Source organism: Ranitomeya variabilis, chromosome 2 (genome assembly GCF_051348905.1).
Source record: "Ranitomeya variabilis isolate aRanVar5 chromosome 2, aRanVar5.hap1, whole genome shotgun sequence".
NCBI classification, from domain to species: Eukaryota; Metazoa; Chordata; class Amphibia; order Anura; family Dendrobatidae; genus Ranitomeya; species Ranitomeya variabilis.
This window is the reverse complement of record NC_135233.1, coordinates 276412072-276439529: the sequence shown is the minus strand read 5'-3', so window position 1 is coordinate 276439529 and position 27458 is coordinate 276412072. Positions and strand designations below refer to the sequence as shown.

The 27458-nt window shown below is 45.5% G+C and overlaps 1 protein-coding gene across 4 annotated transcripts in view; it reads left to right on the top strand.

Annotated features, from left to right (window-relative positions):
- The window catches only part of TEX11 (testis expressed 11), a 301033-nt gene that overhangs the window by 40894 nt on the left and 232681 nt on the right, over nt 1-27458 (top strand). For 3 of the 4 annotated variants that reach the window (XM_077284979.1, XM_077284977.1, XM_077284980.1), the window contains 3 exons: nt 125-205; nt 7651-7736; nt 26137-26194. In XM_077284979.1, coding sequence (XP_077141094.1) covers nt 125-205; nt 7651-7736; nt 26137-26194 — 225 coding nt within the window. The remainder of the gene's footprint in view (nt 1-124; nt 206-7650; nt 7737-26136; nt 26195-27458) is intronic. The other variant, XM_077284978.1, reaches the window with a different exon arrangement.

Here is a 27458-nt window from a genome sequence, read left to right as displayed (position 1 = left end):
ATAAGAAATTAAGTGTTAACAAGAAGTTGGACAGGTGTACCTAATAAAGTGGCCGGTGAGTGTATATGTATATATATGTATATATATATACACATTTGTGGTGTTCTTACATTTTTTTTTGCAGGCAGTGTCTCAGAAAAATTTTGAATTGGCCTCAAGTATAATTCAAAGGTGTAAAGATATGTTACAAAGACAACCAACTGAGGTGAGCTTTTTATATAAATCTCTGTTCTATACCTTTAAAGGGGTTGTCTTGTAAAGAGAAATTCTAAACAGTTAAAAGAAATTACTAATTTCAGATAGATCATCTAATTTTGCCAGGGAAAGTTTGGTTCAGTTACATATTTCTCAAGAATATAAATGTAATACATGACTGTACTCAAGAGCAGGAGTCACCCTTACTTGGCAAATCTCCTCTCAGCATGATACATTTGAGCTCAGTGTAATGTGTAAGTGTAATGTGCAGTGCAGTAGTCATGGGTAAGGTGCTTGTCTTCCACGCTACACTAAAATGAGGGTCCTGGATAAGTATTTGTGGCATTATTGCCTGGGTGATACCCTTCTGCAGCCCACATGCTGCCATTGAAATTGCCAGGCGAGGACCAGATGTTTCAGAGATGAGTGACGAAGACCAAAGTCCAAAAATAAACTTCTTTTTACTGAACAGCAACTTGTTAAGAACTCTGTACATCAGGTAATAGGTACAATGCTTCACTTGTATTACATAAGCATGGGCATCTCTTGGTTACATTTCATGAGACTTCTCTTTCCTTGCACTTCACAATTTCTATTTCCTTGAACGTCACAATCCTGAATCTGACGATAGTCCAGCAAACTCTTAGGATAGATGCCAACGATCAGGAATTGCTGCGGATTTGATGGTACAAATTTATGTAGCGTTAAACCCGCATTGGTCAAACCAAAGCATGTCAATATCTCTTGCGGAGACGCTAGTCTCCACAACAGAAATGTAATCAATAGAATGTATTTTTCTACCCATACTATCTTTTCACACTTCCACTCCATAGTCTCCTCAGGCATTCCCCCTCCCTCCTCATACTGTCTCCACTTACATCCCCCATGCCAACAATACAGTCTTCTCATACATTTACCCCTTCACTCTCCATACTGATTCCTCACACATACCCCGATACTGTGAGGGTATGTGCACACGTTGCAGATTTACCTGCGGATCCACAGTGGATTGGATGCTGCGGATTCACAGCAGTTTTCTATCCGGTTTACAGTACCATGTAAACCTATGGAAAACAAAATCTGCAGTACACATGCTGCGGAAAATACGGTTCGGAAACGCTGCGGTTTATTTTCCTGCAGCATGTCAATTCTTTGTGCGGATTCCGCAGCGTTTTACACCTTTCCTCACCGCGTCTTACGGCTGCACAGCAAAGGGCCGCTTCTCTGCATACACTCCCAGCATGGAGTAAGGATATGCCACAATACCTGCCTAAACACTATAGGCCTCCAATATATCACCCACAAAACGTAACTGATGAAGGTCAAACTTTGTGACCGAAACATTTTTTGTTGCTGTAAAATAAAACTACTTGCATATAAGTTGAGTGCCAGATTTTGTTATATACTACTGAGGTGTTGGAACCTACCTGGGCACCACATCCTAAGGTTGTGCACACATTTACCCATTGCTTCAGCTCTAGAAGAGCACTGGCCACTAATGTGCGCCCCTACAGTGTCTGCGAGTGATGTCAGCAGCGTGATCACATGACATGATCACGCTGCTGACGTCATCCTGACTCCGATATAATGCCTGTTTCTATCATTTCCTATGTTTTTTTATTATACTTGTATTCCTAGAGAACCGTTTTAAGCTCTGCACATATTACTAAGGCTGCTTTCACACATCAGTTTTTTGCCGTCAGGCACAATCCGGCGAATTTTGAAAAAAAACGGATCTGGGAAAAATTTGCGCCGGATCCGTTTTTTTTTCTCATAGACTTGTATTAGCAATGGATTGCGATGGATGGCCTCACGTTTCATCCGTTTTTTGCCGGATCCGTTGCAGTTCGTTTTTTTGCCAGACACAAAAAACAGACATAGTAACGATTTGTGTCCATTGAAAAAACAGACAGCGACGGCTCTCTTTCTCTTGGCTATTTCGGCTCCGGACTGGATAAGCTAGTCGGATCCGGCGAAAAAACGGATCCGTCGCATCAGTTTTTCACAATTTGCGAGGGATCCGCTTTTTTCAACATTCGCCGGATTGAGCCTGACGGCAAAAAACTGATGTGTGAAAGCAGCCTAAATAGTATTGTATAAGTTTTCAACAACACATTTAGTGGTCCTAAAAGTCGAATTCACATAATGTAGACATACGGTAAATGAAATATGTGTGGATATGCAAATACAATAGGAGACCTTATAGATGGTTATGTTCATGACATTTTTGGATCACAGTGCATCATTCTTTTGTCTGTCTCCTAAACTTGAGGATATTGGTTATGGTGGCAGATAAATGCTATTAGGATGGGAACAGAAGTTGAGGCTACTCTGGCACTGAGACACAATGGTGGTGACTAGGAACTAGCCAGGCCTCTGGGGTTTCTAATTGCTTGGTTATTGTTAATTTCTGCAGTATTTTCCAGGTTTTGAACAAAAACATTAACAATGAAAAGTCAATTGAAAATGAATTTTTAACACAAGTGTTCAAAAGGTGAAATTGTGCATGATCCAAAAAAGTGCAAAGTTGATCTGGAAAGCTTCTTCAAATCTTAAGCCATTGTTACTGCAATGTATTTTGCATCAATTATAAACTAGATCCACGAGTGGGTTAGGCTGGTTTCACATTTGCGCTTGTGGCCGCAGCGTTTGTACCGCATATAAACGCATGCGTCGTGTTTTCCTATATTTAACATTGAATGCGTTTTTTTTGTTCGCGTTTTACCGCGTTTGACGACGCATGCGTCGTCTCGTCATTTGCGGCTTGGCGCGGAAATGCAACATGTAGTAATTTCTAGAAGCGTCTATTTGCCGCCAGGAAAGGCATGCGTTCGATTGCGCAAGGATTGCGACAAAAAAACGCATTGCTGTCAATGTAAACGCATGCGTTTTTAAGCACATGCGTTTTGTTGCTTTTTTGAACGCATGCGATGTACAGTAAAATCACACTGACAGGTTAAAATAGAGTAGAGATATACACATAGAATAGGTATATATACATATACTGTATATATGTCAGTGAGACACCTATGTATATATATTTATATTTAATGCAGCGCTAGATAGCATAAAAGCCGCTAATTCAATTACCGGCTTCTGCTATCTCCTTCACAAACCCGACAGGATATGAGACATGGTTTACATACAGTAAACCATCTCATATCCCTTCTGTTATTACATATTCCTCTTCAGTAATGTAAGAAGTCTCTGTGTGTCAAATTTGGGGGCTCTAGCTATTAAATTAAAGGGTTAAATGGCGGAAAAAATTGGTGTGGGCTCCCGCGCAATTTTCTCCGCCAGAGTGGTAAAGCCAGTGACTGGGGGCAGATATTAATAGCCTAGAGAGGGTCCATGGTTATTGGCCCCCCCTGGCTACAAACATCTGCCCCGCAGCCACCCCAGAAAAGGCACATCTGGAAGATGCGCCTATTCTGGCACTTGGCCACTCTCTTCCCACTCCCGTGTAGCGGTGGGATATGGGGTAATGAAGGGTTAATGTCACCTTGTCACCGGTAATTGAATTAGCGGCTTTTATGCTATCTAGCGCTGCATTAAATATAAATATACATATATAGGTGTCTCACTGACATATATATATCCTCACCTACTGTATTCTCACCCATCCCTTGTAGATTGTGAGCCCTCGCGGGCAGGGTCCTCACTCCTCCTGTACCAGTTATGACTTGTATTGTTCAAGATTATTGTACTTGTTTTTATTATGTATACCCCTCCTCACTTGTAAAGCGCCATGGAATAAATGGCGCTATAACAATAAATAATAATAATAATAATAATAATAATAATAATATATATACAGTGGGGCAAAAAAGTATTTAGTCAGTCAGCAATAGTGCAAGTTCCACCACTTAAAAAGATGAGAGGCGTCTGTAATTTACATCATAGGTAGACCTCAACTATGGGAGACAAACTGAGAAAAAAAAATCCAGAAAATCACATTGTCTGTTTTTTTATCATTTTCTTTGCATATTATGGTGGCAAATAAGTATTTGGTCAGAAACAAAATTTCATCTCAATACTTTGTAATACATCCTTTGTTGGCAATGACAGAGGTCAAACGTTTTCTGTAAGTCTTCACAAGGTTGCCACACACTGTTGTTGGTATGTTGGCCCATTCCTCCATGCAGATCTCCTCTAGAGCAGTGATGTTTTTGGCTTTTCGCTTGGCAACACGGACTTTCAACTCCCTCCAAAGGTTTTCTATAGGGTTGAGATCTGGAGACTGGCTAGGCCACTCCAGGACCTTGAAATGCTTCTTACGAAGCCACTCCTTCGTTGCCCTGGCGGTGTGCTTTGGATCATTGTCATGTTGAAAGACCCAGCCACGTTTCATCTTCAATGCCCTTGCTGATGGAAGGAGGTTTGCACTCAAAATCTCACGATACATGGCCCCATTCATTCTTTCATGTACCTGGATCAGTCGTCCTGGCCCCTTTGCAGAGAAACAGCCCCAAAGCATGATGTTTCCACCACCATGCTTTACAGTAGGTATGGTGTTTGATGGATGCAACTCAGTATTCTTTTTCCTCCAAACACGACAAGTTGTGTTTCTACCAAACAGTTCCAGTTTGGTTTCATCAGACCATAGGACATTCTCCCAAAACTCCTCTGGATCATCCAAATGCTCTCTAGCAAACTTCAGACGGGCCCGGACATGTACTGGCTTAAGCAGTGGGACATGTCTGGCACTGCAGGATCTGAGTCCATGGTGGCGTAGTGTGTTACTTATGGTAGGCCTTGTTACATTGGTCCCAGCTCTCTGCAGTTCATTCACTAGGTCCCCCCGCGTGGTTCTGGGATTTTTGCTCACCGTTCTTGTGATCATTCTGACCCCACGGGGTGGGATTTTGCGTGGAGCCCCAGATCGAGGGAGATTATCAGTGGTCTTGAATGTCTTCCATTTTCTAATTATTGCTCCCACTGTTGATTTCTTCACTCCAAGCTGGTTGGCTATTGCAGATTCAGGCTTCCCAGCGTGGTGCAGGGCTACAATTTTGTTTCTGGTGTCCTTTGACAGCTCTTTGGTCTTCACCATAGTGGAGTTTGGAGTCAGACTGTTTGAGGGTGTGCACAGGTGTCTTTTTATACTGATAACAAGTTTAAACAGGTGCCATTACTACAGGTAATAAGTGGAGGAAAGAGGAGACTCTTAAAGAAGAAGTTACAGGTCTGTGAGAGCCAGAAATCTTGATTGTTTGTTTCTGACCAAATACTTATTTTCAACCATAATATGCAAATAAAATGATAAAAAAACAGACAAAGTGATTTTCTGGATTTTTTTTTCTCAGTTTGTCTCCCATAGTTGAGGTCTACCTATGATGTAAATTACAGACGCCTCTCATCTTTTTAAGTGGTGGAACTTGCACTATTGCTGACTGACTAAATACTTTTTTGCCCCACTGTATATGTATATATACCTATTCTATGTGTATATATCTACTCTATTCTAACCTGTCAGTGTGATTTTACTGTACACCGCGCTGAATTACCGGCTTGATTTTTCTCTTGTGAAATTTCTCATCATGCGCACCATAAACGCAAACGAAACACAGGAAAAAACGCATGTAAACGCGTACAAATGCGGAGTTTTTTAACAGCATGCGTCAACGCATGCGTCAAAAAAACCTCCGCGTTTGTATGCGTTTATATGCGTTTTTTCCACCACTTGCGGATGCGTTTTAAACGCATATGTGAAACTAGCCTTAAAACATTTAGGCTATGTGCCCACGTTGCAGATTCGTGTATGGATTTTTCAGCACCATTTTGGAAAAATCCGCAGGTAAAACGCACTGTGTTTTACTTGCAGATTACCAGCGAGTTTCCTGCGTTTTTTTGTGCGGATTTCACCTGCAGTTTTACACCTGCGGATTCCTATTGAGGAGCAGGTGTAAAACGCTGCGGAATCCGTACAAAGAACTGACATGCTGCGGAAAATACAATGCAGCACTTCCGCGCGATATTTTCCGCACCACGGGCACAGCGGATTTGGTTTTCCATAGGTTTACATGGTACTGTAAACCTGATGGAAAACTGTTGCGAATCCGCAGGCAAATCCGCAACATGTGCACATAGCCTGAGATGTACAAATCTTTCCAATAAACTTTTTCTCTTTTGTGTTCTATGCCTGTTTTGACTTACAAGGCCGCTGCAAAATACTGACCAAAATATGCCCATGTAAAAAAAATGTTGGCTTTAAAAATGTTTGCCATAATACAAAAAAGTGAATTGTAGATCTCCATTCTGTAACTACCTTTGCCTTTATGGTGCTATGCCTAAAGTGTAATTGCACTTTAAGAAAAAAAATGTCTTAAAGGGAATCTGTCACCCCAAAAATCGTATCGTATGAGCTAAGGCCACCGGCACCAGGGGCTTATCTACAGCATTCTGTAATGCTGTAGCCAAGCCCCCGATGTAACCTGAAAGGTAAGAAAAACAGGTTATATTATACCCACCGAGGAGCGGTCCCGCTGCGGTCCGGAGCCTCCCATCTTCCTACGCTGACATCCTCTTCTTGTCTTCCTGCCTCGGCTCCGGTGCAGGCGTACTTTATCTGCCCTGTTGAGGGCAGAGCAAAGTACTGCAGTGCGCAGGCGCCGGGAAAGGTCAGAAAGGCCCGGCGCCTGCGTACTGCAGTACTTTGCTCTGCCCTCAACAGGGCAGACAAAGTACGCCTGCGCCGGAGCCACGGCAAGAAGACAAGAAGAGGACGTCATTGTATGGAGATACGAGGCGCCGGACCCGGACCGCGATGCCCATTGGTCCGGACCTCCCCTGGGTGAGTATAATATAACGTGTTTTTCTTATCTTTCAGGTTACATTGGGGTCTTATCTACAGCATTACAGAATGCTGTAGATAAGCCCCTGATGCTGGTGGCCTTAGCTCATATACGATTTTCGGGGTGACAGATTCCCTTTAAGTGTGTATGTGTGTGTGTATAACATTATGATCATTACACCACTTGCATCCCCTGTTATTTTGCAAGTTTCCCCTCTGAAGGTTCTAGTTACTAGAGGCCTTAGCAGTTTTTGTGCCGTCTCATTCTCCCTTCAGCTTCCCCCTTTTCAAAGACTTCTATATTTAGCATGTGTAATCAAATCCTCTACTGAATACAGATTTGTAGACAGATTTGAGTGGATTTTCTTAATTTTAGGAATAAATGATGAATGCATGAGAGAGAAGTGACTAAAATGCCATGTCCTCTAAAACTTTTCTTTATTAAGTATTACAAAGTTTGTTACGGTATCTTTGTTTGTACTGATGATCTATGGGAAAGAAAGTAAAGTGACTGTTTAAATATTACCATACTTGTTCCACATCAATATATTAAAATATTTTAGCTCTTCTTTACCTAGCTGAATATTCAATCTCCTAAACCTAAGCTATTCCTTTAGTGATTAATAGCACCGTTCACGGGGACAACACATTCTTGTTTGCAGGCTGCATACCTCTCTATACTGTGCTACAACTTTGGAGTAGAGACTTATGAAAAGAAGGTTTATGATCAAAGTTCCTTTTGGCTAAGGTACTGGTTCATTAATATTCCTTTCGTAATCTTGTAATAATTTTTAGTATCTTGTATCTTTTATAACATTATAAAGTTTTCTTGTCTTGCTAAACATTTTTAATTAACAGCAGGCATGCTGAGTATATTTATTTAATAGGAGTCTGTCACCTCCAGAAACTTGATTTATCTGCAGAAATAAATTGTAATCTGCCAGTGAGTTTCATTTAATTCACATTTGCAATGCTTACTTAAGCAGCTCCTACAGGGAAAAAATGAAATTATATTCTCCCTGCAGCTGCTCACTTCCAGCCATCAGAGCATTGCAACGGTGGCAGTCACAGGTCATTGTACAATGGGCAATCTGTAGTCACTATCTGGCACATTAATTGACAGTCTGCTCGCGCACACACACATGCTGCAGATCAGACAACTTGCCGAGGTGATTCCAGCATGCTTACTGTATAGTGAGCTGTGACTTTCAAGGATAGAACATATTATAACTTACAAAGCTAGTGTTGACACATTGAGGGTTTTTGCAGACTATGTGTCCACGAACAAACCAGAAACATGTCCAATTTTGATAAAAAATTTCCAACACAAACCTACGTGTCAGTGAATATAGCAGGCAGCACACAGATGGTAATCCGTGATTGACATTGGATAGGCGAAGCTTTGTAATTTATTTATGAAACACTGATAGTAAAAACTGACATTGATCAATAATGGTCCTTGTTTTTACATACAAGAAAAATCACAGATGATTGAATGAGGTCTTATTTTGAGATGAAAAGGCATTTTTTTCTAAAGTGATTGAAATTTATATTAAATCTTATTCACATTGGTTTTCCAGGGTTAAGTTATTGATGATTCCTCCTAAGGCTGGGGTAACACAAATGTATTTTCTATCATCCAAGAGAATCCTGTCAATTATGCAAATCGCACTCTGATCAAACTCTGATCAGAGTTTGAGGAGAGTGTGATCATAGTGTCGGGGTCGTAACGACAATATACCCTCATTCACCAGTCATTCCAAATTAAACTATAAGCATGTGGTACCGGGTAAGAATGAGTCAGACAGGTAGCTGGTTCAATCTCAGTGCATGCTCGTGTGACTATATGTGTCAGCCACGGTCATAGCAACTGCGTTTATTTCCAAATACACAGCACTATATTGTTCTAGGAAAAGGAATGCATTAGGCGGGGTTTAAGCAGTATACATCTAGTGTCCAGTCGCTTTCTGATTTGTCCGAACGTCTTTTGGTGGTTACTCCTTTCTTCACATTCCTGAGTTATCTTTTCAGATGAAATGAAACTTAACCCTTCGGATACTAAACTAAAGTGATAGTGAACACTGGCAGCCATCTTTAATACAGTTACATTTGCATTAGCAAGGAAAATCTTATTGTTTCACAGTATAAGATATATAAAAGTACAAAAGTATATAAGAAAATATATTTTCACCTTGACAATCCCCCCTAAACACTAAGTTTTTCCCTTAAAGAAAGATCCTTCGAGACTGTCCATGTGATGGGAAAAGGGGAGGTGGATTTCTTCATCCAGACACCTCAGAAACTCTCCCCTAGCGAGAGGCCTCCAGGCAGCTGAACCCTTCACTAACCTCACATGGAGTTCTCCCACTGTCCCTAAACTAAATCTCTTAGCATCATCTGAGAATGGGGGATTTTGTCTACTCTCTTGAGGGGAATATACTTAGAGATCTCCCCTGGATCAGTACCATCGTACTCTGGTAAGTCTACTTCTTGATTGAGGAAGGTGCCAGTCGGAGTTGCCTTGGTAATAACCTTTTTATACAAGGGAATAACACAACAGAGAATTATCGATCCAATTATAAGGAGGGCAATCAGTACCAGACAAGCTTATTGAAGGAATCCCTTGATCCCACCTAACCAACTGGAGAAGAAAGATGTGTCTGCTCCAGCATACATGACACGTCGTCTTATTGTCCTAATTTGTTCAACTTCTTTTAGCAACCTTCAGGTCTTTTGGATCTACATTTCGCCATTCAGGTCTGGCTGTCTATATTTCGTCTCGTAAGTCTTTGGTCATACCGTCAATGAATGTATTTACCAATACTCTAACATCAAGTGGGTTTATGGGACTGTACTCCATGTCTTCCCATTTCGGCTGTAACCGTCCAAAGTATAGCTCTACACTCTCTCCTTTGTCACATCTGTAGAAAATCTTAATTTGCGTCCTAGCACGTCACCTGTTTTTGTGCTCACTAACTACCTAGGCCTGCCTAGGTGCACTTATACGTCCATCATATGATCATTATTTGTCTGTAGAATGAGAAAGGTTGGTTCTCAGGGTCAGCCAAATATTTTGCGTAGCTAGCTAGTCAGAGGGCCTCCAGGGATAATACTCCTGTATCTGTCTTACCCTACCTGATGTGGTTGGTTCTCTGGTGGTGGGGAGTGACATGACATGCTGGTCTACAGCTCCTTCCCAAAAGGATTACTGTCAGCCTACTCCTAAAAGTTAATGTCCCCACTATCCACCAACCACAATCCTGTGTCAGCTTCTTATGTCACTACATGTGATCTTGTCTGGACAGGATTCAGTGTAATTCTCTTAGGTCGGGTTGCAGCACGGGTCATACAAGTGTTTGGGCCCAAGTCCTCAACTATATCCTGAAGGCATCTTGGCTAAAATTGACAAATCTTTGTTCCCTGTAATATATGTAATTGATCCATTCAACATTTTTATTAATCTGCATCTGTGGGATTATAGAAGCAAAGCCAGCATAAGTCTGGTTCTGGGCTTTAAACTGGTCAGGCACCCCCCTTGGCACTCCAATGGCATCAATATATACTAGTGGATCTTCTTCATAACTCATGTGGAGCTGATCAAGGCTTCTCCTCTTTCTGGTAGGTTCATCAGGTGCCTCTGGATCCCAAGGTAAAATCTTGAACTGCATGGCTAGTTTAACAAGGGTGCATTGACCTGTCCAGGCATTAGGCAACCTAGGACGGAGCTTACCATCTCCACATAACCAATAAAAGTCGTACATATATTGTGTATGTTTAATTAGCAAGTCAGTATCTAGAGAACTGTTCTCCTTGCAGAAACCTGTCTCAAAGATCCCTACTGGTGTACCTGTGGTGTCATGGGATTTATAACAGGTGTAATTGTCAGCTAATACGGTTACTTCTCCTGGAACCTTTAGTTTGGGTTTCTCATGAATTAGTGGGACATAATCTGGGCAATCAGTGGGCTTCAGACCTTTCAACAGATTCATGACACAGGCAGTGGTGTTGTCATCAGGAAAAAGCAATGCATGTGTGTATAGGTGTGTATTCGCAGCAGCACAAGCAATACATCCTACAGAGATGTGCTGGACTCTTACATTGTATCTCACCCATTCTAACCATAGGTTTTTCCTTGGGGCTGTTTGGGTTTCTATGGAGAAAACTTCTTGCCAACTGAGACCTGGAATGGGGATTACTTCATTAACTACATTTTGCAAACGCTCACCTGGGCCTATTTTAGTTGTACTGGTAACAGGGGCCTTGGTTGGTTTGGAGTTAATATCCCGGAGCTGTATGTGGCCTAAGTTCCCATGATATCCACTACTAAATACATAATTATAATGCCTTCCCAGTACATACGTCTGCAGATCAGCAGATTGGGGGATTTCAAGATTTAGGAGGAGGGGGTGACAACTTCTACCCCATTTACAAGCCCCTAAGTGGTTGCGGAAAGGCTGTTAGATGCATTCTCTCACGGAGACTCCTACCCGTCCTATCCTTAGAGAACATGGCTTTGCTAGGTTTATATCCCCAATCATCTCCCGTATTCCAGGCAGCATCTGACCAATAATAACGGTTATTGTTGTCATTTCTGGTAACACACATATAAAACTGGATGATTCCCTCTACCACCCGTTCAGTCTCGAGGCACTTGACTACATCACAGAAATCAAATCGCCAGATATTCACCAGGGCTGTCAAGTTTACCCAGAGAATAGTGGGACCAGAATTCTTATTTACAATAGGGGCCGAAGAGGTAGGGGCGAGGATGGCCCCCAGTCCCAAGGTCAAAAACAACAGCAACATTTCCCTTCAGTCACTACTGTGACTAAACACTGGTTCGGTCTCTTTTACAATATGAGGCGTGGATCCAGGTGCTCTTTCCTTCAAGTTTTACTGCAGTGGGGGTGACCAGGATCACCGTGTGGGGTCCTTTAAATCTTGTCTGGAGACAATTTCTGCGCACAAACGTTTTCACATACACCAGGTCTCCTGGCACAAAGGGATGGTGTCCAGGAACCTTGTCTGGGTCTGGAAGAGAACTGAAGACAGTTAAATGCACTTTGGCAAGGTGTCCATGTAAGGCCTGCACATAGCTAGTCAAGTCCTGGTACTTGAGCTGCAACTGTTGTGGAAAGAAACATTCAAGACTGGGGCTCCTGCCAAACAGAATCTCATACGGTGACAGTCCTGTCTTGCTATTTGGGGTATATCTTACTGAAAACAAAGCTAGAAGAAGACATTCTGTCCATGGTTTACCAGTCTCTGCCATTGCCTTCCGGATTTTAAGCTTAAGAGTTCCATTTAGTCTCTCTACTCTTCCACTGCTCTGCGGATGGTATGGACTATGCAATGCTTGACTTACCCCCAGTGCTGCCATTACCTCTGACATGATCTCTCCAGTAAAATGGGAACCCTGATCGCTTTCAATGACTTCAGGAACTCCATACCTGCATATGATCTTAGCCATCAGTTTCTTCGCCGTTGTCTTAGCCGTAGCTTTGGCAACTGGGTAGGCTTCTGGCCAACCTGAAAATAAATCAATGCAGACCAACACATACTCATACGTCCCTACCCTAGGCAACTGAACATAATCAATCTGCAGTCTCTGGAATGGGTAAAGGGGCCGTGGAGTGTGTTTGGATGGAGTTTTCACTGTCCTACCCTGATTATGTGTGGCACATATCATGCAACTCTGTACCTGCCTTTCTGCGCAGGTGGAAAACCCCGGGGGCAATCCATTGTCTCTGTAGGCTGTCACACATGGCCGTCTTCGAGTGGTGCACATTCCCGTGCAGAACCTGTGCCATCATTGGGTACAGTACCTGTGGTAGGCAGACCTTTTCACCCCTCCCCCATAGTCCAGTGACGGTATCAGAGCAAGCCCCTATCTTTTGCCACCTATTTTTCTCCTCCTTACTTGCCTGTTCTTGTAACCGGGCTAAGATGTCTTTCAACACAAGTGGAGATGGTGGGGTGTCTAGGTGATGTACTTGAGAGGCTACAGGAGTGCTTGCTGCTTTCTTGGCAGCCTGGTCTACCAGTGCGTTACCCTTTGTCCGTCCATCAGTGCCTTTGGTATGTGCCTTTACCTTTATAATGCCTGCTTGGGTGGGAAGCTGTAGTGCATTCATAAGTTGCTGGACTGCCTCAGCATGTTTAATGGGGTGGCCATTTGCTGTCAGGAAAGCCCTGGCTCTCCAGATAGGCCCATAACCGTGTGCAATGCCAAAAGCATACCTGGAATCAGTGTAGATATTTACAGTCTTACCTTCTGCTAGTTTGCACGCTTCTGTGAGCGCCTTGAGCTCTGCTTCTTGTGCAGACATATGAGCTGGCATTGACTCTGCCTTGATTACCTCATGTTCTGAGACCACAGCATATCTGGTACAGTAGCGTCCTTGGTCATCTTGGTGACGGGATCCATCTACAAAAAGCTCAAAATCAGCATTAGAATAGGCACACTAGAGACCAGCCGTTTCTTGAGACATCAATTCTAGACAATCATGTGGTTTGGAAACCTAATCTTGTTCCTCTGGATCCATTCTAGAAAGAAAAAGAGTGTCCTTGCTCATGTCACCTACTCCTCCCCCCCCTTTGGATCCATAGGAACTAGGAGAAGAGTAGCGGGGTTTAGGACAGTGCACCTTTTCAAAGTCACATTAGTAGACATGAGAATAGCACACTGAAGTCGCAGCTGTCCAGCCATGGACATGTGGCCAGGTTGTACTTGGTTAGGGATACTATATACATCGTGTGGGGTATGGACCATCAGTGGGTAATCCAAAACAATCTCTGAAGATTTGTGTAGCAACAGCTGGACAGACAACACAGCCCAAACACATAAGGGATTTCCTCTTGCCACCCTATCCAGGCGGCCGCTGTAATAAGCAACAGGTCTCTGTTTGTCTCCATGAAGCTGAATCAGCTCATCTGTAGCATGTCCTGCATAGGTGAGCTCTGTCTGCAAGGCAGTCTGCAATACTGTACGGCAGTGCTCGGGTGTCTTGTAATCATATACGGGGCCTGCAGTGTGTAACACTATATCACAGGGCAAATTCCCTCTTTGGGTGGACATAGCGTCTCCTGGATGCAAGGGGCCATAAGTGGCAAGGTAGGCCTGACACTCTTGGGCTATGGCTGGGCCCCCTCTGTTGGCTATCTGTTGGGCCAAACCACCTCTATGTGACAGGGTAGAGTTAGCTGGGTTTACTATGGCTCCTACCTGGTGGGTAATTATGTCCCCATACCCCTACTGAGAAAAGAACCTGGGAGCCCTGAGGTGTGATGTAGCAACGTGAATGACAGGGAACCAAACTTCAGATTCCTGGAAAATCTGGCCTTGTAAGTCTGAAGGTTTCACGGGAAGAGGAGATGTAGGGTCCTTTCCGGGCTGGGGGGGTCTGGCATTTACACCGATTAAAGCAAGCTCTTGGTCTGAAAATTGACATAACGAGGCTTGGGATGGAGTGAGATTCCTATACAGGGTTAAAAGCGTATTGGAGTGTGAAGCTGGACTTGCGTGTAAGGTGGGAGGAGGCAGAAACTGGAGTCTGTTACATGGAGATAAGAAACACTGTGACCTCGCAGCTGCAGCGGTGGGGGCCAGGTAGCGAGTAAGAAGCACTGCTGATTTAACCCCTTTCCTTTCCTGCTGGGCTAAATTCTTTTGAAAACTCTTTACTATTTTCAATGCATCATCCGGAGTGGAAATCTCAATATCGGGTCTACTACAAAAAGGTATGAATGGGCTTTTTGTTACAGTGAAAATCCCAGATCTTCAAACACTACCATAAGATGCCCATAGAACTTCTCGGCAGTCCAGGATATATATTGGTGCCTTGGCTTTAAGGGGCACAGGGCTTACAGTCAGGAGTAGAGGCTTAATTTCCTAAGAAAAGACCATATTATCTAACAAGGAGCCCCCCCCCCCCGTTTATCTTCAATTTGCTATATATCAACCACTCAACTTGATACAGGTAATTACCAATCTTTCAATTACTTACAAGTTTTCCTCTAAGACTAGGCACAGGTCTATTTCACTTTCAATTTCATACAGTACTTATTGCTTTAAACATAAATCTCTCAGCGTGTACTAAACCAAGGACAGAGAAAACTTAGAATGCAATACATGGCCCCCCTTTCCTCTGGCCCACAGCACCGAGGGGAGAAATTTCAAACAGGTTGCTCAGGGACTCACTCACCCCCTCCCATCCAGTAACACGGAGATAAGAAAAATCACTGCATTCCTCAGCGCAAGAGGGAGAAGCAAAGCCCAGCTCTATGCCCCCCCTTTCTCCGGCTCGTAGCATAGATAAGGAGGAAAGAAGAGAAATCTCAAAACAGTCACGCAGCGGTTTTCAGACTTAATTTCTACAAAACTTTCCTATGATCCTCCGTGGTCTGGGCGGAGCCCCAAGGACGGCCCGTACACGCACACGCGGCAGGTCTCCACCCAGGTTGGATTCTGCACAACACAAACAGGACACATCTATGCTTCCAGAGACCTCGTCCCGCCGCCATCACAGGGCGGTGGCTGGGACTGTGTTTTCATCATCAGTGGCACGGCGGCCATTTTACAATCTATAAGATCACAGTTCAAAGGCATTTTATAACCAAACATGGGTTCTACATTCTCTGATCCTCCCTCCCCATCAACCTATTTTTCATCCTTTGTTCTTTAAGCTTCGCACAACTCGCAGATGAGCTTGCGCTTGTTCTAACAATCCTTTATCTTTCAACATGCCTCGTTTGTTCTCTATGAGATTATGCCACATAGCCGGCTGCAATCTCCCTGACGAGGGCAATCCTACATGCTTATACAATCTCTCAACATTCCTGACTGCCTTCTTTCCCTCCCGTGACTCTACTATTGCCTTGACTTCCACAGCATCCTCATCTAACTTGTGGGGCACAGACTTCTTTTGCTTTAAGATGCGCAACATCTTTTCACAGAATACTATGGTTTTCTGCAGTAAACCACTGGCAGCAATGTCAACACTTTGTTCTAAAAACACGGAGCCTCTCGCTCAACGTATAAGGAAAAGAGCCTCGCGCTCAATATTTCCTGTCCCCTAACCTGAACAACAGTGATTAACAGACTATCCTGCCACGATATTCCAAACCGTTGGGAGGCGGTCTCCTAGTGAGAGCCCTCCACAAAAATTCTGGTGGTCCCGTACGGAGCGTCTTAATTACCTGTTTCTGGCGGTCCCGTTCCGGGACGTCTTAATTACCTATTTCTGGTGGTTCCGTACGGGGCGTCTTAATTACCTATTTGTACTCAAAATTCTGGTGGTCCCCCACTTGAGACGTCTTAATTACCTGTTAGTACAATATCACAGAGGCTGCGTCTCCTATCCCTTTCTCTAAGCCGCCCCACACTCTACAACTTGCTCAATCTATCACTCCACTTCACTACTAGACAATAGTCACGGGTAGGGTGGTTGAACGGAGTACAATGACCGGTGGAGGAGGTGTGGTGTACACGAGGACGCGCAGGATGCGACGTTTCTCAGTTGCTGGTTCAGAGCGTGGCACAGGATCGCGTTCGATCTCACCACTCGACCGGTCACTCCCCAGACCCAAGGAGACCACAGACAAACCAATAACGGCTGAGACACTAGCAAGTGTGACACATACAGTGTATATGATCGCCACTTACCGTGTTCGGAGGGTGATCAGTCCTCGAGGTCAGCCACTACGGGTATCATCCACAGACATCCAGGCATGGGTCCAGAGGGTCTCGGATCGCTGTCCACGCCCCCCGTTGGGCTCCAAATTGTCGGGGTCGTAACGACAATATACCCTCATTCACCAGTCATTCCAAATTAAACTATAAGCATGTGGTACCGGGTAAGAATGAGTCAGACAGGTAGCTGGTTCAATCTCTGCATGCTCGTGTGACTATATGTGTCAGCCACGGTCATAGCAACTGCTTTTATTTCCAAATACACAGCACTATATTGTTCTAGGAAAAGGAATGCATTAGGCGGGGTTTAAGCAGTATACATCTAGTGTCCAGTCGCTTTCTGATTTGTCCGAACGTCTTCTGGTGGTTACTCCTTTCTTCACATTCCTGAGTTATCTTTTCAGAAGAAATGAAACTTAACCCTTCGGATACTAAACTAAAGTGATAGTGAACACTGGCAGCCATCTTTAATACAGTTACATTTGCATTAGCAAGGGAAAACTTATTGTTTCACAGTATAAGATATATAAAAGTACAAAAGTATATAAGAAAATATATTTTCACCTTGACAATAGTGTGATCTGATTCTCTTGGATGAGGACAAAAAAATTTCTCGATCTTCTCCATTGTTTCAGTCCTTGAGAATCAGACTACACTCAGATGTCATGCAAGTGCAGTCCGATATTTCTAACGCACTCATGGCAGAGTGTGATCCAAATATCGGATGAAACTCAGACATGCAGATATAGCGCCCCCACTGCCGCAGGGCCGAGGGGTACCCGGTACCGGGCCTCTGAGTCTCTGCTCTGGGGTTGTCACGGTGGCTAGACCCGGTCCGTGATCCTGCTGAGGGGCGTACAGTAATAGATGTGGTGGTTGGTAGTGGTGCGGTGTAGTGCCGGTCGCAGTAAATAACGAGGACACAAGGTTGCAGTCTCTTTACCTCTTTACTGAAGGCTTCTGGGTCCTCAGTCCGGAATACGGTTAACCGGGCTGCGCAAGTCCGGCCGGTCCGATGGCACCTCCAGAGTTCCCGTTGCAGGTGGAAATCTGTGCCTTCCTTCTAGCGCTTGTGTGTTGTGGTCCTCCCCTGCTGTGCTTACGGGATAGTACCCCACAACTGTTGTGTCTGTTTCTCGTGTTCCCTCACAACTCGATTCTGATGTTCTTCTTTTTCTTCTCGCCCCCCAGATCTTATGGTAGGACGCACCCATATGACGGGAAGGCTCGGAGCTCTTCCGTGACCTTAGAGTCGCCCCTCTCCAAAGGTTGCCCCCTATGTCTGCGTAGGTGATGTAGGTGAGACAGCCAGCCTATAGCTCTCTGCCCTGCCGTTGGTTTGAAGTAATGCTTAGAGCTCTGTACTTCCTCGGCGTTCCGGCCACCGGTTATTTACGCCTCAGTAGGATGTTGCCTCAGTCCAACAGCACGACTCCTACTGGTATTTCTCCCTGTTGCGTTGATCTCGTTTCTCACTCAGCACAATAAATCTCGCTTCTTATCCTTTCTTAGGGCACCGCCGCTATGAAGTGCAGGCGCGGTCCCGTAGCTTTCTCTCCATTTGCCAGGCCTCTGTCAGGATCCCACCCCTGACAGGGACCCTACCGAATCTTCCCCTACAACACCCTCTGCCACAAGGTGTTGCCTGGTTCCAACCCAGTCAGCTTTCTCACTAACTTCCTGCCTAACCCCCAGTTTTACCAGACTGTGAGGAGTGGCCTAATGAATAGTACCCTTAGCTCCTCCTGGAGGCCAGACTGTGAAATGTATTGGTGTCTGTGATACCTGGTCAGTAGTGTTGAGCGATACCGTCCGATACTTGAAAGTATCGGTATCGGAAAGTATCGGCCGATACCGGCAAAATATCGGATCCAATCCGATACCGATACCCGATACCAATACAAGTCAATGGGACTCATGTATCGGACGGTATTCCTGATGGTTCCCAGGGTCTGAAGGAGAGGAAACTCTCCTTCAGGCCCTGGGAACCATATAAATGTGTAAAAGAAAGAATTAAAATAAAAAATATCGCTATACTCACCTGTCCGACGCAGCCGGGACTTCAGCGAGGGAACCGGCAGCGTTGTTTGTTTAAAATTCGCGCTATTACTTGGTTACGTGAATTCCCGGCTTGTGATTGGTCAGGTCGGCCATGTTGCCGGGACGCGGACCAATCACAGCAAGCCGTGACGAAATTACGTCACGGCTTGCTGTGATTGGTCCGCGTCCCGGCAATATGGCCGCCCTGACCAATCACAAGCCGTGACGTCACGGGAGGCTGGACACGCGCTCATTTTAAAATGGGCGCGTGTCCAGCCTCCCGTGACGTCACGGCTTGTGATTGGTTGCGCCGCGGTCAACCAATCACAAGCCGGGAGGCTGGACGCGCTCATTTTAAAATGGGCGCGTGTCCAGCCTCCCGTGACGTCACGGCTTGTGATTGGTTGACCGCGGCGCAACCAATCACAAGCCGGGAGGCTGGACGCGCTCATTTTAAAATGGGCGCGTGTCCAGCCTCCCGTGACGTCACGGCTTGTGATTGGTTGCGCCGCGGTCAACCAATCACAAGCCGGGAGGCTGGACGCGCTCATTTTAAAATGGGCGCGTGTCCAGCCTCCCGTGACGTCACGGCTTGTGATTGGTTGCGCCGCGGTCAACCAATCACAAGCCGGGAGGCTGGACGCGCTCATTTTAAAATGGGCGCGTGTCCAGCCTCCCGTGACGTCACGGCTTGTGATTGGTCAGGGCGGCCATATTGCCGGGACGCGGACCAATCACAGCAAGCCGTGACGTAATTTCGTCACGGCTTGCTGTGATTGGTCCGCGTCCCGGCAATGTGGCCGACCTGACCAATCACAAGCCGGGAATTCACGTAACCAAGTAATAGCGCGAATTTTAAACAAACAACGCTGCCGGTTCCCTCGCTGAAGTCCCGGCTGCGTCGGAGAGGTGAGTATAGCGATATTTTTTATTTTAATTCTCTCTTTTACACATTTTAACATTAATGTTGTTGCGATACCCGATACCCGATACCACAAGAGTATCGGAATCCCGGTATCGGAATTCCGATACAGCAAGTATCGGCCGATACCCGATACTTGCAGCATCGGAATGCTCAACACTACTGGTCAGATGAACTCCTTCACTGCCATCAGACGTACCATAGCCCCCCTTAGCGGCGGAGCCACAGTACTGCAACGACCAGGAATCTGGGGCGCTGCACTCCCCCCCGGTTAAATCCAGTACTCCTGGACTGGGAAGAAAACAACAATACATGTCAGCAAAAAGACATACAATTTTGAAAATGCAAGTACAAGTCAACTTTTTAACAGAGCTTCCCTTTATGGGAGGTGAGGACACTTGAACGTTACAAACATGGTTAACTACTTTTAAATAACTTTACTATAAATAACTTTCCTTACCCAACCGGGTATTCTACTAAGTGCAAAATTTTGAACACTAATCCAACTTTGCCTTTGAGGACGTACCTGCTGAATCCACTAAAGACCTTCTTATAATCACATTATAAGGTTACTGAACATTTTTACATTCTCCTACTTTAAGTCTGCAGGACCGCCTGTCCTAACCGCTCCAGGCCTACTGCCTCTCCTTTCTGTTACAGGACCGCCCCTTTCTGCCCGGGCCTACTGTCCTTCCACTACTATACACAGTATAGAACATATCATTTTTCTTTCAGTTTAAGATCACTGAGCCATCTCTATATGGCTCCTAAGAGGACTCACCACTAACCCCTACGGGTTCACTTTCTGTCCTCATTCTCTAACACATTATCAAACATTTCTTACAATCAACTAGTTGGCTACATATAACTTCTTCATATTAGCATCATTACTTTTTCTTTCAAGACATTATTGCCATCTAACCATCTTAAGGCAACACTGTACATAAGTGCAAGATGTGAACATCCCCTTTAAGAGAGGACCAAGTCTCTACGAGGTAGTGCAACTTCTCAAGCCGCAAGTCCGTATGCAGCAAGGACTCCAGTGCAGGTTCCAAGAACCGTATCTTCGCAAAGAGTCCGTCTTTTATGTAAAACCAGTAGAGAGCACCTTTAAGAAGGTGCAAACTATTTACAAGAAGTTTGTAATCATGCATTGTTCATGATTCAGCAGTTCTTTCAATGATGAACAAACAGGAAACAAAAACAAAAAGCAGAAGAAGGGATCCCGGGTAAACAAAGGGATCCCTTTAAGAGTTAACCCTAGACGGGTATAAAGCAGCAAAAAGCAGGGAAACAAACAGTTAACTATTTACATATCCATGGCATCGAGGTTTACTCTCGCTCTGGCGGCCGTAGCTCCGCATAGACCTCGCTCGGCAAGGTGATCGGCGAGATCGGGGCCTTTAAGAGGTGCTCCATACCCGTGGCCCGATCCCAGGGTGTAAGGCGCCGGAGTCTATAGGTGCCAGGGAGAGGGGGTACCGCGACGGGGCCTATCAGCAAGTCCTCTGCTAGCGAGGCAGGGTCGTTCTTCATACCTGCTTCAGATGCGGTCCCTCCGGTGCCGATCTGCTCCATCTCCGCTGGGGTCTGGAACGCTAGTTGCAGGGCCTTGCGCTGCGGCGTTGTCATCTCCGTTTGCAGCACCTTGCTTTCCGGCAGGGCCTTGCTTTCTGGCTTCGGAGTGCGGGAACTTCTTTCCGGCTCCGGACCAGACGAGGCTGCCAACAGACGTCTGATGAGGCTCCCGACGAAGGTCTTCTTCCACCCGGCCTCAGTGCTCAGCTGCGTCCGCCAGAGTTGGTCGCTGAGCTCATCCACTCCGGCCGGCAGGAAGTCCGTATCAGCGGTGGAGGCCTGGTCACGGTGTCTCGCCGGGTAGCTGGGGGAGTCCTCTGCTCCGACCCCACGCTCCGGTTCCGGGCAGCTCGCCATGGCGTCCTCCACGTGGTTCGCTTCTTCTTCCTCGCCCTTTTCCCGCTCTCTCCTTCGTGGGCGGTTTCGCTTTCGTTGTCTCCGCCCCCCATTGAGGATCAGTAGGCGGATCTCGGCTGCTGACGGACACGTCCTCAAGGGGCAGAAATATTTGGACTGGGCGGCCATTGTCTTTCGCGCTCTCCAGCTTGTCTACGCCCACTCCACGCCCCTCTTCTTCTCCTGCGCTTTCCTCAGCGCTGTAATGGCGGATTTTGGCGGCAAGTGGCGCGGCACAGTCTTTGCAATAAATCACAGTCCAAGTATAATAAATCACAGTAGTTCCAAGGCACACATGACCCGATTCTTCAGGCTTAAGTAGATCCTGTTCGTGACGCCAAGTTGTAGCGCCCCCACTGCCGCAGGGCCGAGGGGTACCCGGTACCGGGCCTCTGAGTCTCTGCTCTGGGGTTGTCACGGTGGCTAGACCCGGTCCGTGACCCTGCTGAGGGGCGTACAGTAATAGATGTGGTGGTTGGTAGTGGTGCGGTGTAGTGCCGGTCGCAGTAAATAACGAGGACACAAGGTTGCAGTCTCTTTACCTCTTTACTGAAGGCTTCTGGGTCCTCAGTCCGGAATACGGTTAACCGGGCTGCGCAAGTCCGGCCGGTCCGATGGCACCTCCAGAGTTCCCGTTGCAGGTGGAAATCTGTGCCTTCCTTCTAGCGCTTGTGTGTTGTGGTCCTCCCCTGCTGTGCTTACGGGATAGTACCCCACAACTGTTGTGTCTGTTTCTCGTGTTCCCTCACAACTCGATTCTGATGTTCTTCTTCTTCTTCTCGCCCCCCAGATCTTATGGTAGGATGCACCCGTATGACGGGAAGGCTCGGAGCTCTTCCGGGACCCTAGAGTCGCCCCTCTCCAAAGGTTGCCCCCTATGTCTGCGTAGGTGATGTAGGTGAGACAGCCAGCCTATAGCTCTCTGCCCTGCCGTTGGTTTGAAGTAATGCTTAGAGCTCTGTACTTCCTCGGCGTTCCGGCCACCGGTTATTTACGCCTCAGTAGGATGTTGCCTCGGTCCAACAGCACGACTCCTACTGGTATTTCTCCCTGTTGCGTTGATCTCGTTTCTCACTCAGCACAATAAATCTCGCTTCTTATCCTTTCTTAGGGCACCGCCGCTATGAAGTGCAGGCGCGGTCCCGTAGCTTTCTCTCCATTTGCCAGGCCTCTGTCAGGATCCCACCCCTGACAGGGACCCTACCGAATCTTGCCCTACAACACCCTCTTCCACAAGGTGTTGCCTGGTTCCAACCCAGTCAGCTTTCTCACTAACTTCCTGCCTAACCCCCAGTTTTACCAGACTGTGAGGAGTGGCCTAATGAATAGTACCCTTAGCTCCCCCTGGAGGCCAGACTGTGAAATGTATTGGTGTCTGTGATACCTGGTCAGATGAACTCCTTCAGTGCCATCAGACGTACCATAGCCCCCCTTAGCGGCGGAGCCACAGTACTGCAACGACCAGGACTCTGGGGCGCTGCACAGAGATTTTATTTCTTTATTTTTGTCCCCCAGATCATCTCTGTCTGGGGAAAAAAAAAAAATCAGACATGTTCACGGTCCCATAGAATAAAATTTGTCTGAATACGATCTGATGATTAGCCGGACTGCAGTTGGATCAATAATATGGTCGTCTGCATGATCCTGTGACACCTGCCCCAACCTCAAACCATTTGACCATGTTTTGTCTTTGCCCTCCTGTATCGTGCCTCTGACTCTCTGGTCAGCTGCTGCAGACCCGGGGACTGCCCCAGAGTGGTATCTGGCAACTACCTGCAGCCCAGCCTGTCCTCACCACCAGAGACTTTAGTAAGCACCAGGTAGTCGCTTAGTCACACCCGTCCAGGGTAAGACCGGCCTGTGGTGCAGTGGGCCCACACCCACTAGAGTTACAGTGTTATACAAATGAAAGACAGGCAGTTTCTACTACAGAGGAATTTTCAAATTGTTAAAAGGCAGCACTTCATAAAAAATGAATGCTAATAATTCCTATAATATTTTGTTACTTTAATTTTATTTTGTTATTAAAACTAGAAACAAATGTAAAGAGTTGTGTGTGTCCCAGAAGACCTGTTATCCTTCTCTATTAATCCTGTAATGGTTTCCATACACTGGATATAACTGTTGGGTGGCAGCAATTCCATATATCTCAGATAGCTGACATGCAAGTGAGGCGCCCTAGGGTCCTGGTCGTCGCAGTGGTATTGCTTTCCTCTCGGGGAGAGTGATGCTACGTTTGGAGGCAAAGAAGGATAACTGCATCCAGGTATCACAAACATGCAACACATTTCACACTCCAGACCACCAGGGGGAGCTTTTGCTCCTATTTATTAGGTCACTCCCCATATATATATATAACTCGTAGTCTGTGGGGAGAGTTAGTCAGTTGCTGGCTGAGCTCAGCTCAGTAAGTTCCAGACCAGAGTCTGAGGAGGATGGAAAGTTAAAGGAGCTGTGCATGCCCTCAGAGCTGCAGCTCCCAGAAAGAGACATTGAAAGGTAGAACTGTATTGCAGCAAGCGTGAAGGAAGTTGAAGCAAAGGAGAGGATACCAGAAGGGAACCAGCCCCGCTCAAGCTGTCTCCTTCTGAGGCGCAAATTCCCGGTAGCCGGAACACCGAGGGAGTAAGGAACTCTATGCCTTATTTCAGAGACCGGCAGGACAGCTAATTGCAGGTTACCTGTCCGCACCTACACCCAGGAGGCACGGTGACAGAGAGAAAGAAACACCACATCTGTGAGGACCTTATGTGAAGCCATAGGCAGTAAGAGACTACACCACCGCAGCGCAAGGGAAGGCTACTGATTTCCACCTGGACAAGGGGACTCTGGACTTGCCTCCAAACCGGCCGGACTCTGCCTGCCCTGTGATCTGGTGCCCTGGACTGTGGATGCTGAAGTCTTCAGTAAAGGTAAAGAGACTGCAACCTTGTGTCCTCGTTCTTCTCTGCGACTCTCACCATCCACCGTCTACATACTGGGAAGCCCTGGGGACATACTTCACCTGTGGGAAGGTATACCATCTAGCTGCCATAACATCACCCCAGCGGACCCCTTAAAGCAGCGTCGGTCACCATGACCGAATACCACAGGTGACGTCACGAACATAAACTCTATCCCTTTAAAGACCTTTCCCTTTTATACGGACGTCCCAGGGCCACGGACCGGGTCAGCCACCGTGACATCCCCATGTGAACCGTAGGACCCGATACCGAGTACCCCACGGCCCTTGGGGGGCGACTCACAAGTGTTCCCAATAGAGTGAGGGGATACTCAATGCTCTATCAGTTTTTGCAGCGTTTTTAGTGAAAAAAACACCAGTACAGCAGTATGTGAAACCAATTTATATATTTATTTATTTATTTTCTTCCTACGTATAAACCATAATGTCTTGATATCCTTGAATGAGCATGGATGGTAGTATTTTTTATCTTAAAAAGGATTAATTTACAAAAAAATAGGTGCATATTACATGGTTTCTCCCTACTGCAAGCATAGTTTAATTGAATTAGTAATCATTAAATTAATTATTTGTGTTAAAAGTAACCAATGCCCTACCTAATACACATAAAAACTTTTTCCCCTAATAATTTGATCACGTTGCCCATTTTTTTTGCAAAAAACACCTTGTAATATTTATGCTTGTATGGTGGAAGCAAAATGAACTCCAAATATGTGTTAATAATATTAATCCTCAGTGAATATGTTACTTATAATACTACACAACCAACACCATAAAAAATAAACTCTAATTGGAAAAATAATTTACATTTTCACTATACACCATCTGTCTCACATGAAATTCTTGACACATTTGGAGTAAAAATTTCCAGTACAACCCTTGATAAATGTCTTGAAGGGTGTCATTTACAATACTTGTGTGAGGTATCATCTAGAATAATACATCAGGAGCTCTGCAAATGTCATATGACAGAAACCCATTCAGTATGGTTTGGGCTCCAGATGACATTTCTTCTCTTCTGATCGCTGCCATCTTCTCTAACAGTAGTGTACGACCACATATACGGTAGCTTATTTCCATACTGAGGAGAAATTGAGTAATAAATTATGGAGTACCGTATATTTTTTACCACTTCTTGTCAAAATGAAACATTTTGAGCTACATCCACTACTAGAGCTGAGCAAATAAGTTAGCAGAGTCCTGGTCCAGCAGCCACATTGGTAGTCCATGGCCGTCGCACCAGAACCTAGTCAACCTCCTCCTACTAGCCAGCATCCCTGGTGCCACTCATAATTAGTAGATCCTGCACAACATCATCGTTGCGACCTGATGTCTCAGGATCCTGAGAATGTTTTTGCTCTTCTCTAAAATCTTCATGTTATTTAGCACCCTTATTTCTTTCTGTGAATAGATGATAACTTGTTTTGCCACCGTTTATTCAGTGATCAAGGTAATGCATTTCTGGATTCTCGAACTTTTGCTAATAATGTAAATGCCAGTGTGCTGTTGTCACAAATGAAAACATTAACATGATTATTTATAATGTTTTATCTATGCAGCCAGAGTTATGAAATTGGGAAGACAGATGAGAAGTACAGCACTGGACATGAAATGCAGGTAAGCTTTAGTAGTCCCAGATTACTATATTAAAAAGACATTGATGATACATTAAAAGGGTTTTTTTATTTCAGAAAATTGTGCACATTAAAATTCAGCAGCTGAAAGTTTATCTGCTCATTGTATTTACACCACCTTATATACGGTATATCTATATATATATAATTGTCTAAGGGGTACTTCCGTCTTTCTGTCGGCAACTTCTGTCACGGAAATCCCGCGTCGCTGATTGGTCGCGCCAGCTGCCTGTCATGGCTGCCGCGACCAATCAGCGACAGCCACAGTCCGATTAGTCCCTCCCTACTCCCCTGCAGTCAGTGCCCGGCGCCCGCTCCATTCTCCCCGCAGTCACCGCTCACACAGGGTTAATGCCAGCGGTAACGGACCGCATTATGATGCGGGTAACTCACTCCGTTACCGCCGCTATTAACCCTGTGTGACCAAGTTTTTACTATTGATGCTGCCTATGCAGCGTCAATAGTAAAAACATCTAATGTTAAAAATAATAAAAAAATAAAAAATCATTATATACTCACCTTCCGCCACCTTTCCCGCTCCTCGCGACGCTGCGGTAAGCTCCATGCAAGCGACAGGTTCCGGTGCTAAGGATGGTATGCGACAAGGACCTGCCATGACGTCACGGTCATGTGACCGTGACGTCATCACAAGTCCTGCGCGAGAAGGACCTGCCATGATGTCACGGTCATGTGACCGCGACGTCATCACACCCTGGGACTGGAAGCTGCCGCCTGCACCGAACACTGGCAACAGAACTACAAGGGGCACTCGGAAGGTGAGTATATGTTTATTTTTTATTTTTTAACCTGTGACATACGTGGCTGGGCAATATACTGTTGTGAATTCTGCTCTTTGGCTCCCTCCAGTGGTTATAAGTGGTAGTGCTGCTGTCTTTGGATCGCAGCAGTCATCAGGTGTGTCCACTTATTGCACTTCTGACTGGGCTATTTAGTCTTGCTTGACCCTTTGGTTAGTGCCAGTTGTCCATTGTTTCCTGGAGGATTCACTTCCCTGCCTGGTCTCTCTTGCGTGCTGTTCATTTCAACAAAGATAAGTGCTGGCTTTGTTTTCTGCAGTCCACATGCTGTGGGCCTGATCGTTCTAGTTACTTTCCATGTTTTGTTTTGTCCAGCTTGGTCTGTATAAGGAATTGTTTAGCCAAGCTGGTATCTCTGGAGATGCAGATATACCCTCCATGCCTTTAGTTAGATGTGGAGTTTTTGTATTTTCTGTGGTGGATATTTTC